This window comes from Mustela erminea, chromosome 9 (assembly GCF_009829155.1).
Source record: "Mustela erminea isolate mMusErm1 chromosome 9, mMusErm1.Pri, whole genome shotgun sequence".
NCBI classification, from domain to species: Eukaryota; Metazoa; Chordata; class Mammalia; order Carnivora; family Mustelidae; genus Mustela; species Mustela erminea.
This window is the reverse complement of record NC_045622.1, coordinates 62,952,460-62,969,909: the sequence shown is the minus strand read 5'-3', so window position 1 is coordinate 62,969,909 and position 17,450 is coordinate 62,952,460. Positions and strand designations below refer to the sequence as shown.

General features: G+C 39.1%; 1 protein-coding gene and 1 pseudogene across 1 annotated transcript; both read right to left on the bottom strand.

Moving 5' to 3' along the window:
• Nucleotides 1-1,389: 1,389 nt before the first annotated feature.
• On the bottom strand, nt 1,390-2,334 carry LOC116600109 (olfactory receptor 481). Its single transcript, XM_032360187.1, has one exon. It carries the CDS (start codon nt 2,326-2,328, stop codon nt 1,390-1,392), a length of 939 nt encoding a protein of 312 aa, XP_032216078.1. The 5' UTR covers nt 2,329-2,334.
• A 6,912-nt stretch (nt 2,335-9,246) lies between these two features.
• On the bottom strand, nt 9,247-10,163 carry LOC116600108 (annotated as a pseudogene).
• Between the last annotated feature and the right edge of the window lie 7,287 nt (nt 10,164-17,450).

Here is a 17,450-nt window from a genome sequence, read left to right as displayed (position 1 = left end):
TGTGCTGATGCAAGCCCCCAAATTATTGCACTACTAGGCTTACAGACCCCATAATTGCTGCAAGTAAATTTGAGGCATAAATGGAGAAATAGGACCAGAGAAATTTCAGAGTGGCTTCCAGGCAGAAAAGGAGGAGGTTTCCTTGATCTGATCCATGAAGAACTCGGGTCAGCTTGTAAAGTGGTCCCTCCAACCTGTCACAGAATTTGTTTGTCTGACATTATTCTTATGCTGATAATAAAATATGTTAGCTAGAATATTAATCATAAATCATTGTGAAAGGAGTACAGGAGGAAGGGAATCGATTTAGAGGCTGTTGACATACCACACTGGACCATAAGCCCCTTCAAAAAGGTCAGTGGAAGAAGCAGTGACAGGGGACACCTCCCTGAGAGACATTATAAAATGTGTGGCAAACATATTAGTCGCCTGAACCATAATCTCACGCCTCCTATCTATCAATTATTGTTGAAAGAAAGTCCCAATATCCCAGTCTCCCCCTCCAAAGAAACTTCAGCTTTTGAAGTCCTACTCTAGAATCATCTGGTGAGACTCACATTGCAAAAAGAGTTCGTGAGATGTATACGAAGTTCCTTATGTGTTATCTGGGTTGGATCTCTTAATGGCCACATGGAAGAATCCTGATCTTTACTTTGGCTTAAATAAAGTGAAAATAGAAGCTTTTCGGAGACACCAACATCAGTGTTTCCAAAAATTTAAATATTCATTGATGAAGGCAGGGCAGAATCTTTATTTTTTTTTATTTTTTTAAAGATTTTATTTATTTATTTGACAGAGACACAGGGAGAGAGGGAACACAAGCAGGAGGAGTGGCAGAAGAGGAGGAGGGAGAAGCAGGCTTCCCGCCGAGCAGGGAGCCCGACATGAGGCTCGATCCCAGGACCCTGGGATCATGACCTGAGCCGAAGGCAGACCCTTAACTGACTGAGCCACCCAGGTGCCCCAGGGCAGTATCTTTAAAAGAAGTGACCTGAACAGCCTGACTTGTCAATATAACCATTAGCTGGGGACAAGGTTTTTGTGTTTTTGTTTTTTGCCAAATGTTATTTAACAAGATGGAATTCAATCAAGTTTGATCTTTGATGGAAATAGCTCTCTTTATTTAAATAGGACTCACAACTGATGAATGGAACTATTTTGCAAAGGTATTCTTACCTTGGAAAGTTCATACTTAATTTGAATGAAGCAGATTTCCTTGTTAATCACATATTTCATTTTCTATATGGAAGTCAGCAATGGCTTTTTATATTTATAGGACTTCTTCACTATCAAAGTGATAAAGTTAATGATAAATATCATCAAAGTATCCAGCAAAAATTTTCCCCCAAATCATTGGTTTGTTATTTATGGATTCACATCTGACGTAATTCAGGAGAACCAGTGTGTTTTAGCCATTAGTTTTCTCATGGCCCCTTTCACCTCCTTGTTCCTCAGGCTGTAGATGAGGGGGTTCAACATGGGGACCACCACTGTATAGATCACAGATGCCACTTTGACCTGATCAGCTGAGTAACTCGACTTGGGCATCACATAAACGAACAAAACTGTCCCATAAAACAAAGTGACCGCAGTGAGGTGGGAAGTGCAGGTAGAGAAGGCCTTCTTCCGCCCCTCCGTAGAGCGCATATTCAGGATTGAGTGGAGAATGTAGCTGTAGGACACAATTATGGTAAACAGTGTGCTGATGAGGACGGATGCAGAAGAGATGGCAGGAGATATTTCGGCAATATAAACATGGCCACAAGAAAGCTTCAGGAGTGGGAAGAGGTCACAGAAAAAATGGTTGATTTTATTTGGTCCACAGAAGGATAGGTTCATCAGACAGCCTGTAAATGATGAAGCATTCATGCATCCGCCCAGGTAAGAAGCCCCCAAAAGGAGGAAGCAGACCACTGGGGACATCTGGGTGGAGTAGAGCAAGGGAGAGCAGATGGCCACATAGCGATCATAAGCCATGGTAGCCAGCAGGAAGCACTCTGTAGTCCCAAAGGTGACATCAGAGCCAAGCTGGGCTATACAGCCAGTCACAGGGATGGTCGTTTTCTCTCTTAAGAAACTCATGAGCATGATTGGCGTGACTGACGTGGAGTACCCAATGTCCACAAAGGCCAAGTGGCTGAGGAAAAGGTACATCGGGGTGTGAAGCTGTGGGCTGCTTCGGATTAAGATGATTATACTGATATTTCCCACTATGGTAACTATGTAAACTCCCAGGAAAATCACAAAGAAGATGGCACATAGCGTGGGGTTATCTGTTAACCCCAGAATAATGAACTCCGTCACTGCTGTAAGGTTTTCAGTCTCCATCTACCCATTTAATGGTGCCTATTGAAATCAGAACCAGAGGAGGTTAAACAGGTTGAAATTACCCCACATTTAATGTAGATATCTAAACAGAACCATACAATTATCATTTCTGAATGGTAATTCTGCCTCACTTTTAGAATGCTTTGTGCACATGAATTTTCTTCTCAAATTCCATGAAAATATTACAATTGAAGACTCAACGATCTTGGAATTCAGCTATTTTATTCCTATTTGTATACCATAGAGCAAGTCCTCCCCATGTGTACCAGAAACATGTAAAAGGGTGTTACACCAATACTGATGGTAACAACATAAACTGTAAATCACCAAAATGATGAGGGAAAGGCAAGCTCTTAATTTCCTACCCCCATCCCAAATGTGTCTCTGCCCCAGGATTCTCTTTTTTAGTAGATATTATTACCATCTATCCAATTATTAGACAAAAAACATGGAGTTGACTTTGACATCTCTTTCTTAACCTGATCATTTTCCTGGAATAAAAAAATTGCATCCTTAGTTATAATTGGTACTAAGGGCTGGAAAGTGTCTATGTCCAAGATGAAAGGACCAAATAGAAATTTTACTATTGTTATGAGTTAAATTCTGAATATTCTGCAAAATCTTCCAGGACTTATCTCTTATACACACTTTTTCATCCTTCTGAGATTACATGAAGCAATAAGAAGAGTCCAGGTATTTTCACAGACTGGATTAATTGGAAAGTAAACTGAAGCATTTGGGGACCTGCAGTAGTAAGTTTTGGTTTCATCAGTTCTATTAAGCAACTGTAAGGAAATAGGAAGTAGGAGCATATAATCGTGATGGGAAGAGAGGGTAGTTAGAGAAATATGGATGCAAGTAGCCAGCTAGAAAGGCTAGGAAATTGGATTGAAAGAAAGATTAACATTTCAGAATAATATTCCCTTATTTCAAATTAGAGCACATGATCAAGAGCAGAAGAGAATATATTAGTTACATTCAGTCATCTCCATGACTCTTCTAGTTTAAAGACCAACACTTTCTTCTGAATAATTTGCTTTTTCCTGAAGAGCTTCTATCTGATGAAGAATGAAGGAAACATACATACATAACTACCAGCAACCATGCACCTTTTACTCAATGTTACATGTGAATCATGGCAATGACATCCTACAGTATGAACAGTACTAGGATTATGTGTCTGAATTCTCATATTCTGGCATTTTTAATAAGACAAAGCCTCAACCTGAAATAAATTTTTTGAGAAAAAAATAAATGGATGAAAGACAGAAATGTTTCCAAAGTTGGATATGAATGACATCAGGGAAGACAAAGGGATGTGCAGAAATACCTTGGATTTTGCAGCCACACAAACCTGGGATCAGATTCTAGCTCTGCCTCTTGCTGTCTATGAAATCAGAGTCACGTTACAAGAAGTTGTGGATCTTCTGTTTCCTCGCCTGTAAAAAAGGAAATAATGATACATACCTCATGTGATTCTTGTGTTAAAAATGATACGATTTGAATGAAAAGACCCAGCACTGTGTATATAACAAACAAATGCTCAGTTACTAATAATTTACTCGAAATAATCAACTCGCAATTTCTTGTACATGTAAGAGTTCAAATATTTCTGTGTCCTTAAAAAGGAGCAAGGATAAAGTAGTAACACGTCCACTGCAACACTAGGGAAGGCTCTGAGGAATGGTCACTGAACGGCAGAGCCATATTTAAGTGAAGCTTGTGTCATTTGAGATAAGGCCCAAATCACTTACTTCACTGAATGTAATTACAAATTAATTAGTTTATTTGTTTTGGAAAACTACATTGAGAATCCATTGGGATAGAGAAGTTAATGTGCACCTCTATTGGGACAGAGAAATAACACATAAACATGATGATATAAAAGTGTATGAGTGAAACACATACTCTGTGTTTCCACTTATTTTTTAAATGAAAAAATTAAACATTCAACTCAAATTGAAAATAATTATAACATTTTACTATCATTGCAGTTGATTATTAGATCAAGATGACTAATGTGGCTGTGACATTTTGTGGCATTTCTGAAATGTGACTATGTTGAGTGGCCCAGGTTTTCATGTCACCTATGTTTAGAGATAACTTGTGTTTGCTAGTACTGTTCAATTTACAAACATGAATCCACTGGAATTGTAATATTATTTTCAACATAAGTGATGTACATTTTTAAAAAATCACATATATTTTTCTCATGTAACATGGATCTGTCCTAAGACACTTGACACACACACCATGCTTGTTGGTGGCAGACATTTCTCACACACATGCTATTCTCTCTCCCCTTTGCTAACTTTGATCCACCAACATGTAAGCTTTCTAATAAAACAATGAAGCTCACCCTAACATTTTTCTTAGGACTCTGCCATCTACAAATGCCACATAGACTGGCAGGTTGTCAAAGATACATGGCTGCAATCTACTCTGGCTCTATTCTTGAACCATGGCCACAAAGCAGAATGTTCTCTAAGGTTGAAAGTCAGGTTCCTTTGATTCTGGGAATAAATCCATCAATCAATGACCTTCAGAACAAAGCTAAACCTGATAATCCACATTAGGAGGGCCTAACAGCTCAAACACCTCAAATCCAGCAAATTAGGAAATGGGCATGCTGTGAGACTCCCTCTGTCCTAGAAAGATACTATTCCTTTAGGTTTTAAGGAAGCCCGACTATGGCTGATGAATGATAGAAACAGGTACCACTGATTCCACAAAAACATTCCAGATCCTATCTGGGAGAATTAAAGTCCCTTCATTCCTGTTCCTCTCCCAACATTCTGTTCACATCACTTGATTAGTACCATTACAGGTGGAAGATCTTGTTCTTTCCCTGGAATGAAAGTGCAGTGTTTATGATTAATGATTTTGCATACCTCTTAAATGGTGTAATGCTGGGAATATAGGACTAAATAGATGTTTGCTGAATTAGTGTTAAACAATTTTTAGAAAATCTATGCATTAGATACTATGCTAAAACCTAAAAGTAGACATACTTCTATCTCTATCTTTACCCAACTACAAACCATTTTATGATGGTATTCACCACTCCACACCCTTCCAATGGAAGACTAATTCTTAGTCATCTTAGATCTCAGGTTTAAATATATTTCACCCTTGAAGTGTCCTCTGACACCCTGGACTAAGTTACAGTGTCACAGTGAGTAGTTTCAGAGAACCCTGAAATATGTTCTGCACTTTTACACCTTTACTTATGTAGACACTAGTGTAAGTCATTGCTCAATGTCTTCGTTTTTGTTTTTGTTTTTGTTTTGTTTTGCCTACTTTCCTACATTTCCATGAGGGAGGGATCATGTCTGCCTTGTTCCACACTTTCTTCTTAGAACATTGCATAGAAGGGGTGCCTGGATGGCTCAGTCGGTTAAGCATCTGCCTTCAGCTCAGGTCATGATCCCAGGGTCCTGGGATTTAGCCCTGCATCGGGACTCAAGGGAGCCTGCTTCTCCCCCTGCTTGTGCACTCTCTCTCTCTCACTGTCAAATAATAAATAAAATCTTAAAAAAAAAAAAAACAAACATTGTATAGTACCTCATACATAGCCGTTTAAAAAAAAAAATGAATGAGTGAATAAATGAGTGACCTACTTTTTAAGATTTTTATTTTACTGTGGTATATCTAATATGAGACATCCTCTTAAGAGGCTTCTGGGTGCACACTACAGTACCGTTAACTACAGTATAATGTTCTACAGCAGATCTCTAGGACTTACTCATCTTGCTTAACTGCAACCCTGTGCCTGTTGATTAGCAACTCCCCATTTCACTCCAGCTCCAGCTTCTGACAACCGTCATTCCATTCTCGAGTCTGTGAGTGACCGTCTTAGGTACACCGTAAAGTGGAGTCCTACAGTATTAGCCCTTCTGTGACTGGTTTATTTCACTTGGCATAACGTCTTCCAGGTTCATCCACGCTGTCACATATTACAGAATTTCCTTCTTTAAAAGACTAAATAATATTCCATTGTATGTATAGATGCCAACCTTTCTTTATGCACTTATCTGTCAGTGGACATTTAGGTTGCTTTCATATCTTGGCGCTTGTAAACAATGCCGGTGTGGACATGAGAGTGCTAAAATCTCTGAGATACTGACTTCAGTTCTTTTAGATCGATATCTAGAGGTGGGACTACTGGATGATATGGTAGTTCTGTTGTTGACTGAGGAAACTTCATACTGTTTTTCATAGCAGCTGCATTCCCAGCAACAATATACAAAAGTTTGCTCTTTCTCCACATCCTCACCTACACTTGCTTTTTTTTTTTTTTTTTTGCTAGTAGACAGCTTGATGCATGTGAGGTAATATCTCATCATGGTCTTGATTTGCATCTACATGAAGATTAGTGATGCTGAGCATCTTTCTTTGTACCTCTTGGCCATTTTTATGTCTTCTTTGAAGAAATGTCCGTTCAAGTCTTTAGGCCATTTTTAAATTGAGCTACTAGTGTTTTTGCTATTGACTTGTTTTTATTCGATTGTTCTTTACATATTTTGGAAATTAACCTCTTACCGGATATATGGTTTGCAAATATTTTTATCTCATTCCATAGTGGCCTTTTCACTTTGGTGATTGTTTTCATTGCTGTGCAGAAACTTTTTAAAAATTAACTTCTTTATTGTTTAATTTTTTATTATTTTTAAAGATTTATTTGTTTGTTTGACAGAGAGACACATAGTGAGAGAGGGAACATAAGCAGGGGGAGTGGGAGAGGGAGAAGCAGGCTCCCCACTGAGCAGGGAGGCCAATGTGGGGCTCCATTCCAGGACCCTGGGATCATGACCTGAGCTGAAGGCAGACACTTAATGACTGAGCCACCCAGGTGCCCCAGTGCAGAAGCTTTTCAGTTTGATGTAGTCCTTATCTATTTTTGTCTTTGTTGCCTGTGATTTCAATGTCATACCAAAAAAAATTATTGCCAAGAACAATAACAAGAAAGTTTTCCCCTATGTTCTCCTCTAGGGCATTTCTTCTTGGAGTTTTAGTTCTTAAATATAAGTCTTTAATTCATTTTGAGTTGATTCTTATGTGCAGTGTAAGGTGAGAGTTCCATTTCATTCTTTTGCATGTGGAGATCCAGTTTTCCCAACACCACTTATTGACGGACTGTCTATCCTTTCCTCACTGAGTATTTTTGGTGCCCTTGTCGAGAATGACTTGACTGCACCCGGATGTGTTTATTTTTGGCTCTCTGTTTTATTCATTGCGCTGTATGACTGTCTTTATGTCAGTACCATAGTGTTTTGATTATTGTAGCTTTGCAATATTGTTTGAATCAGAAAGTGTGATGCCTACAGTTTTTTATTCTTCCTTCTTAAGATTATTTTGGCTGTTTGGGGGTCCTCTGTGGCCCTTTGTTCATTGAAAGATACAATTAAGAGAGCCAAAAGGCAAACCAGAATGGAAGTGTAACTTTAAAATGTACAAATCTGACAAAGGACTTGTATACAGATTACAGTAAGAACAAATCAATAAGAAAAGTACAATATGAGAGTAAAATTGGCAAAAGACTTGAAGAGACATTACACAAAAGAAGATGTACAAATCGCTGATAAATATATATTTTTTAAATGCAGAACATAATAGGTCCAGAGAGATGAGAGGAACACTGCCTGATTACTTTGTTATAAAATCTGTGACTAGTCCGGGATTCTTTGGCGTTATCTTTTTTAAAAACTGTGGGTAAATAACTCCATCCATCAGAGAACCGAGATGCCAGGACTTCTTCAAGCTAGCTCCTTCTGTAACGGTCTTTATATCCCTGACTATTTGCAAAGAGTTACACTGCCACCAATTTATTTGCCGGGAACATTGAACTGGGGGGAGTCAGAATATACTCTTGCTCTAGGACTCATGTGACACACACCACTTTCGTAATAATTGGAAAATGCTATTTTACTCTTGAAACAGGATTAATCGGAAGTCATAGGGAAGGTTCTAGAGGTAGGGAGGTAATTAAGGAGGCTGAAAACTCTCCAGGCTCAATCACGAGCCCCTGAAATAAAGCCATGACAGAGTTGCAGCGATGAACACCTTGCGGGATGTTACAAAGAAGGATGGAAGGTATATTTCAGGCCTGCGGCAGCCTGGGTATCTTAATCCATAATTTTATACCCTGGAAATGCCAACTGGCTTGCTGAAAGCAAGCTCCACTGGGCGTAGCCCCCTCCCCAGCACCACGCCCAGGCAGTTCTTCCTACTATTCAAAGGCTTGTCAGCACATGTTCAAAGACAAGTGTCTGCACTCAAGCCTTTGAGAAATATCAAAAACTACTGGGAATTCTCGAAGGAGCTCTCAGAGACTCAGCCTTCAGAGTTCCTTCTGTGTTACCTGGATTGAGCTGTCTTGGTGACAAAACTATAGAATAAATTCTTTAGGTCTGTCTTATTTTAGGTGGGAATAAAATTTTTCAAGACTCCAGCATAACTATTTCAAAAGATTATGATAACCTGGTATAAGACAGGAGAAAGTGACCCAGACTGGCAACACTACCATCGTTTGCATTTCCATTGAATACATGATGCTTTCTAAGATGTTAATTTACAAGACGCTATTTTAAAAATATAGAACTTAACAGAAGAAAAAGAAAACACTCTCTAATCATGGACTGTAAACAATGAACAAAGGAGAGACAAAGTGAAATTATATTTCCCAAGTCTCCTAACCCTGAAAGGTACATATTTAATTTGAACCCAGCTGAATTTCATGAAATATTCTGGGACTCCAGAAAATTATAAATTAAGGTTGACATTTGTTAACATACTGGTATTTTGTGTTTAAGATAGTTCTTCACATAAAGTGATAAGGCTAATGGAAAACATAAGCATCTATCACATATGTTCTGAAAACTATCATTTTTCAGTTTCTGGAATCATACTGAATTTCTTTTAAAATAACCGATGTCTTCTAGCCATCAATTTTCTCATGGCCTCTTTCGCCACTTTGTTTCTCAGACTGTAAATCAAGGGGTTCAGCATGGGGATCACCACTGTGTAGAACACAGACACCACTTTAATGTGGTCAGACGAGTGACCTGACTTTGGTATGACATAGACAAATGTGACTGTCCCATAAAACAAAGTGACTGCCCTGAGGTGAGAAATACAAATAGAGAAGGCCTTGTGTCCTCCCTCGGGGGAATGCGTACATAGGACGGAGTGCAGGATGTATAGATATGAAACAGCTATGATGACCAGTGTGATTACAATGACTGAGACCCAGCTGAGACAACAGGAGATACTTCAGCAACATAAATATGGGTACCAGAAAGTTTTGCTAATGGTGGGAGGTCACAGAAGAGATGGTTGATTTTATTTGGCCCACAGAAAGTCAAGCTCAATAAACAGCCAGTAAATGATGACCCATTCACACGTCGCCCCAGATAGGGAACAGCCAATAGGATGATACAGACTCTGGAAGGCAGAGGGTAGAGTAGAGAAGTGGAGAACAGATGCCCACAAATAGCGATCACGGGTCATGGCAGCCAGCAGGAAGCACTCCACCATTCCAAAGATAACATCAGAGCCAGGCTGAGCTATGCAACCAGCGACAGGAAATTTACGATCATACTGGGCATGACTGACGTAGGACACCCAATATCCATAAAGGCCAAATGGCTGAGGAAAAGGTACATTGGGGTGTGAAGCTGAGGGCTTCTGCAGATTAACATGATTATGCTGATATTGCCCAATATGGTAGCAACATAGATTCCTAGAAAAACCACAAAGAAGACAGAACAAAGTGTAGGATCCTCTTTTAACCCCATAATGAACTCCATCACCATTGTGTGGTTTTCGGTCTCCATCTTATTTGTAATGATGCCTATTGAAATAAAAACCAGTGTGTATTAAGGATAAGTTAAATGATCTTATAGGTGACATATTTACTTTACTATTCACCCTATTAAAAAATTAAAACCAGGACACCTGGCTGTCTCAGTCAGAAGAGTGTGAGCCTCTTGATTTTGGGGGTAGGCATTTGAGCCCCTATGTTGTATGTAGAAATTAAATAAACAGACATCAAAAAAATCAAAACACAGATCCCTTTTGTCTAGTTTACACTCTACAAAATGTTTCCAAACATATTTACATTATGCAAGATTTGAGACTATTAATGTCCATTACTTTAAGGCCAAAGATACAAAGAGACTAGTGACTCAGATCAGAGCACAGTTAACACTCACATTTGCATCATTTGATTAGTTCAGGTTGTTGAGTGAACACTTAAATCCGATGAGAACCAAAAAAGTCAGGCTGATTGACCTTAAGCTAGTGTTTAGCAATATCCAATTTGCTCCTATCTCCTTCACCTCAGAGACCACACTTCCCAGCCCCTTTGTGGTTTAGGTGCGACTGTGAATAGTACATGCAAATGGGCTAGCTCAGGAAATGCAGTACATCTCTTCTAGATCAAATTAAGTTACTGGTGGACAATGTTCCCTTCCTCTTCCACAGTGATATATTCTACATGATACAACTAGAAGGTAGAGGTACCTCCCACCAGCCTGGGATTTGAGGGAGTGTGGAAAACAGAGGGTAACTGGAAATACGCTAGAAGTGAAAAAATAAATCTGTGCTATGTTAGACTACACTGAGTTTCCAGGGTTGATTTGTTAGAAGAGCATAACATCACTTTACCTGGTGCATATAATTATAGACTGGCTGTAAATGGAAGCTGTGTGTAGGGTTTAATCCTGAGAACAGGAAGAGAAATAAATCAACTTTGGGTTATTAATTGTCCCTCAGGTACTCTACAGACCTAACAAAAAGATACATTTCCTAATCCTATATGAATAATACACATAGAATATGTGGACACAATGCTTCCATGCTTATATTATGCCAGCTATGTGAGAGCAAGACAGTAATACATACATGTAAGGAATATCAAAGATCTGTGCACCTAACAAAGTTAACAAGGGGTTTAATCATTAAGAATGCGAAAATTAAAATTAAAGCAGACTTTCATTTTAAGCAACACTGTGAACATGAAATATCCGAAAACACTCTCAACAAAATACTTGGGTAAACTGCTAACTTCCATATCAAGAAACATGTTCAGAATGCAGAAGTGAGATTTCATGTAAAAAAGGAAATCTCAACCAACCAAAAATGATGGGAGAGTTGGTGATCAGCACAATGAGCTGAAGCAGGACTGCAGCTGTCTAGGGGCGCCTGTGGCTCAGTTGGTTAAGCATCTGCCTTCAGCTCAGGTCATGATCCCGGGGTCCTGGAATCGAGTACCCCATCAGACTGCTTGCTTAGTGGGGAGCCTGTGTCTCCCTCAGCCTGCCACTCCCCTCAGCTTGTGTGCGCTCTTGCTCTCAAGTGCTCTGACAAATAAAACAATAAAATCTTAAAAAAAAAAAAAAAAAAAAAAAAAAAAAAAGGAACAGCAACCCTCTAGACCTTCGCCAATCTCCACAACCAAGGACCTTGTGCTTTAATAGCTGTGCAGGCCCTGGAGGGAAGGGTTGGATACGCTGCAGAGTAGAAACTGAGGCTCTCAGGCCTTCCCCACATACTTCTTCATAATTCACTCTCCGAGTAGCCCACAAACCATCATTATAATCATTCCCATGGTCGCACTTCCATTTCCTTTTTGGTCTTTTTTGCCCTCATCTAACAACAGTGACTTCTGGCTAAATGCAATTTTCAGCTTACTCTACACCTGCCCTCTTAGACCAAACTGTGTCTGGGGAAAAACATACAAATGCTTTGATGGGTCTCATTTAAGTTGTGACCACATACTTCAAGTGAGCCTACATAGATGTCCCATTATACTATATTTTCTTAGTACACCCACTCTCTTGTCCTTCCATTCCAACTTCATCTCTGATAAGGAGTGGGTAAATTGTGGCCTACAGAGATTAGAAAATTTTATTATCACACACATTATTGATAACTAAGCTTAAAACTAGACCTTATATTTTGTTTCCTAATTGATGACTATCCGTTGAATAGTACATAGGATTCAGGCAATTGTCCAAGGAAGAAAATCAAATATCAGAGTATTTGATATCTACTATATTTGGAAAAGATCTAAAAAGCACAAATTATTTTTTCATTCAAAAATATTTATCGAGGGGCACCTGGGTTAAGCCTCTGCCTTCAGCACAGGTCATGATCTCAGGGTTCTGGCATTGAGTTCCACATCGGGCTCTCTGCTCAGCGGGGAGCCTGCTTCCCCCTCTTTCTCTGCCAGCTGCTCTACCTACTCGTGATCTCTCTGTCAAATAAATAAATAAAATATTTTTAAAAAATATATTTTTGAACACTTTCTATTTATCAAAGACTTCTAGGTATGTGTGAATTTCTACTAAATAACAAGAAGACACGCCATCTTGTCTTGCATTCTATTGTGTCATACATTCTATTGCGGAGGGCATACAAATCAAAAAGAAAGGAAAAAAGAAAAGTAAATAAGTAAGATAATTACTGACAATGGTAAGTACTGTGCCGAGAGTTAATCTAGGGTGATTTGATCGTGTTTTGCTGGCTCATTTAAAATTCACCAGGAGGTGCCTGCCTGGGTGGCTCAGTCAGTTAAGTGTCTGACTCTTGGTTTCAGCCCAGGTCATAATGGAGCCCGCACTGGGCTCCATACTCAGTGCAAAGTCTGTTTGAGATTCTGCCTTTCTCCTTCCCCCTCTGCCCTTCCTCCCACTCACACACTCTCTGTCTCTCAAATCAAAACATAAATAAAATCTTTAAATTGGTCCGGAGGCACCTCTCTGTGGAGGAGATATTTTAAATGATGCATAAACAATACAAGCAAACCAGCCATGCTAAGATAGAGTAGAGAAGAGCATCGCAGTGCGAACTGCAAATTGCAAGGGCCCCGAAGTGAGAGCTTTGCACTTTGGACGAACAGCCAAGCCCATGTGGTGGGTAGAGTGATACAAGATTAACCCAAGAACTAGGCGGAAGTCAGATCACCTGTGGCTTTGTAAGTCATAATGAGTTTAAACATTATTCTAAGTGCAATGGGAAGATAGTGCAAAATTTGAAAGAGAATGTCATGATCAGATTTGCATAATGACAGGATAACTCTGGCTACTTTAAGGGGACTAATGTAGAGGAGTGAGAGAATGAACAGAAAGACCTTTCAGAATACTGTAGTCGTCTTGGTGCAATGTGGTGCTGGCTTGCGGGGCAGTGGTCAAGATCAAGCATAGTGGACAGAATAGGGAAATATTTGGTTAGGTTACAGGGGAATCTGTAGCTGAGTCCAAGGAAATGGGAAGATGATACTAACGCAGGATTTTTTTTCTTTTTAAAGGGAAGACCAACTAACCTGCAGCCACTTCCAGTTTCGAGGTCATGCCAGCATCCCAGCATCCCTGCAATCCTGCATCCCAGGTTCCCAGCAAGAAATAAGCCAGATCACCGAAAAAGCAAGCACCAAACAATGAAAAGAATTGGCAAGTAGTATCGAAAATATTACCAAATATCAAATAATATTTTGGAAGTATTATTAAATATGAGAAATCCGCTCCTTGAGAGAGAAGAAATGTAATTGTTTTTGAAAGGAACACAGTTCACCCTGTATAGTCCTCTGAATTTCCAAATGGAGTATTTGCTACTTTAAAAAAACCTAACGTAATTTTTTTTTTACGAAATATACAGGTAAATAACTATCAGTACCTTATTCTTAGTCAATTTTACTATGAAAAACTGTATCCTCTGCAGTGATGATTGTGATCAATGTGATTTGATCAGTTTTTCAGATAAATTAGCTTGATCCAGTATTATAAGAATACTAAATCGCTAGCTTCATTAACTAGTCCTACGACTGTGTCAGAGGTTTAAATGACACAAATCTAAAACAAACCTTATATTTTTTAAAGAAAATCTATACATGAAAGACTCAAATAAGTTCAAAATAGGATATGGGAAACATGACGTACAGTTGCTGCAATGAAAATAAGATTTCAGAACAAAAATATCTGGGGATAAATTTAAGCTATGCTACTTACGAGCCCGATGATCTTGAAAAAGTTACGTAACCCTTTTGAGACTCAATATCCTTATTTTAAAAAAAAAGATTTTTATTTATTTATTTGAGAGAAAGAGAGAGAGAGAGAATGAGAACAAGTGAGCGTGAGAGTGGGAAGGTCAGAGGGAGAAGCAGATCCCCTGCTGTGCAGGGAGCCCGACTCCTGACTCCTGACTCCATCCCGGGACTCCAGGACTACGACCTGAGCCAAAGGCAGTCGCTCATCCAACTGAGCCACCCAGGCGCCCTCAATATCCTTATTTTTAAAATTAAGATAATATTTAACTCACAATTGCTGTGTTAAAGGGAGATAGTGCATGCTAATACACCTAGCAACAGATAGTAGTAAACAAATAATCCATAAGTGAGAATCTACTTCAAACAATAACACTATTAGCTTCTACGAGAAATGCAGAGCATGTTTACAAATCAATAACAAGAATGAATGTTACCTGCTGGTCAAATATAATGACAGGGACAAATTCTAGGAGTCATTTCTGAATGGCAGGGCTGATGTATGCAGCAGTTAGGACTGTCTAGAGTATGATACCTTGACCTCAGTGTCAGATATCCACAAGTTTGTAAACATTCCGCTGAAAATCCAGTGGGAGAAAATCCAAGGAGATTGAGAAAATGAGGTGCATTTAGGTTTGCCTACACCATTATGCGGGCTGAGATACTCACTGAGGTCTCAGGGGCTTCACTTATGCTTCTCATTATTGGTATAGGTATTACAATGGCAAACACCTAATTAGTTTTGAAACTTGATTTGGGCCAACCACAATTAATGTGTGCTATCCTTTGGTCATCTGTGATATTTGTAAGAGCCATGATGAGGTCCCTAGAACTATTTTCTAGAATACTGTCCTGTGGTTCATGGTTAGTCATACTTCAGGGAGCTGCAACAAAAGCCAGGGTGCTTTTCTCTGTGTGAAACTGACCTATGATCTATTTCAGCATTGGCATTTCCCATTTACCACATAGATGGCCCCACCAAACCCCCAGACTCCTGAAATAGACAGAAATGAAATCACTGAAGATACTTCTTCCTCTCCCTACCTCATATTTATCTCTAGCCCCAGCCTGCCTTGGATAACCAAGAATCTCTTTCTTGTTCCTGATTTCCATAGGGTTTTCCATAAGTGATGTTACTGTTTGTATTGTTCCGAAATTGCTTTCTTGTACTCAAAAAATTCCATGTGAGTATGTATTAATCTCCTTCACTCTCTGTAAAGATCCATGGTATTCAAGTATTTAATTAGTATTTATTTAGCTATACTCCGCCAATGCTTCATTGTGCTTATATACCAGTTCTCTTGGATGTACTCTAAAAAGTGGAATTACTGGGTCAAAAGCTTTGCCCAATTTAAATTCGATATATACTGCCAAATTGTACTTCTTCATTCTTTGTATCTGTGTGTGTATATAAAAGTGTGTGTGTGCGTGTGAGAGAGAGAGAGAGATTCTGGGTAATTCCTAAGAGCTATATTTCAGCTAATTAATTCTTTCTTCAGTTAAGTATAATCTGCTGTTTAATCTATTTTTTTCTGATTACACTTCTTTAAAATATTTTATTTATTTATTTGACAGACAGAGATCACAAGTAGACAGAGAAGCAGGCAGAGAGAGAGAGGAAAACAGGCTCCTTGCTCAGCAGAATGCCTGATGTGGGGCTCAATCCCAGTACCCTGAGACCATGACATGAGTCAAAGACAGAAGCTTAACCACTGAGCCACCCAGGTGCCCCTTCTGAGTACATTTTTGATTTCTAGACTCTTTGTTTTTTGTTTTTTTTTTTTTTCAAATTTCTATGCTCTTTTCTAAAACAAAAACCCTTCTGAGGTTTATTATTCTATTCCTTCAAAAATATTAACCAATATTTTATAATGTCTGTTAGATCATTCTATTACCTGAAGTTCTTGATGGTATAAATCTGCTCTGTGATATGTCTGCACATACTCTTATTTTTTTCTGTTCTTTTTTTTTTTGCGTTTGCTTTTTTATAATTTCAAATTTTGAGCACATCTTTTTTTAGTGGGGCTGGTCTGTGTTACTCTTATCTAGGCTGGGTTCATAATACTCTGCCCAAATAAGTTTCGTTTTCTATTTCCGCTAGCTCTCTTCTGTATCACTGGCTCAGGATAAACTGTGGTGCTGTTTTCTTGACTTGAAGGTCTACAGAAGAGGAAGACAGTAAAATTTGAACCCCAAAGGCATATGTGGTACAGATTTTGGTCTAAAATTCCCAAGAGAGATATTTTTTCCTTCCAAAAGAAAGAAACTACAGTTATGTTTAAAAAATTGATTTTACTGTTGGTGGGAATGCAAGTTGGTGCAGTCACTTTGGAAAACAGTGTGGAGATTCCTCAAGAAATTAAAAATAGAGCTTCCCTATGACCCTGCAATTGCACTACTGGGTGTTTAACCCAAAGATACAGGTGTCCTGAAAAGAAGAGCCATCTGTACCCCAATGTTTATAGCAGCAATGGCCACGGTCGCCAAACTGTGGAAAGAACCAAGATGCCCTTCAACGGACGAATGGATAAGAAAGATGTGGTCCATACACACTATGGAGTATTATGCCTCCATCAGAAAGGATGAATACCCAACTTTTGTAGCAACATGGATGGGACTGGAAAAGATGATGCTGAGTGAAATAAGTCAAGCAGAGAGAGAGTCAATTATCATATAGTTTCACTTATTAGTGGAGCATAACAAATAGCATGGAAGACAAGGGGAATTAGAGAGGAGAAGGGAGTTGGTGGAAATTGGAAGGGGAGGTGGACCATGAGAGACTATGGACTCTGAAAAACAATCTGAGGGGTTCGAAGCAGCGGGGGGTGGGAGGTTGGGGGAACCAGGTGGTGGGTATTAGAGAGGGCACGGATTGTATGGAGCACTGGGTGTGGTGCAAAAACAATGAATACTGATATGCTGAAAATAAATTTTAAAAATTTTTTAAAAATTGATTTTATACTACCAGCCCAAGCAACACCTCAGTATATCCCTTTCTGCAGGTAACTACAATGTGCAGTTATTATAATCCCTGGAATGCCAGGAGGCTTAGGGACGGAGCCTTACAGAAATTTAGTAT

Coding starts and splice junctions, on each gene's coding strand:
- LOC116600109 (XM_032360187.1), bottom strand. CDS start 2,328: ATGGAGACTGAAAACCTTACAGCAGTGACGGAGTTCATTATTCTGGGG.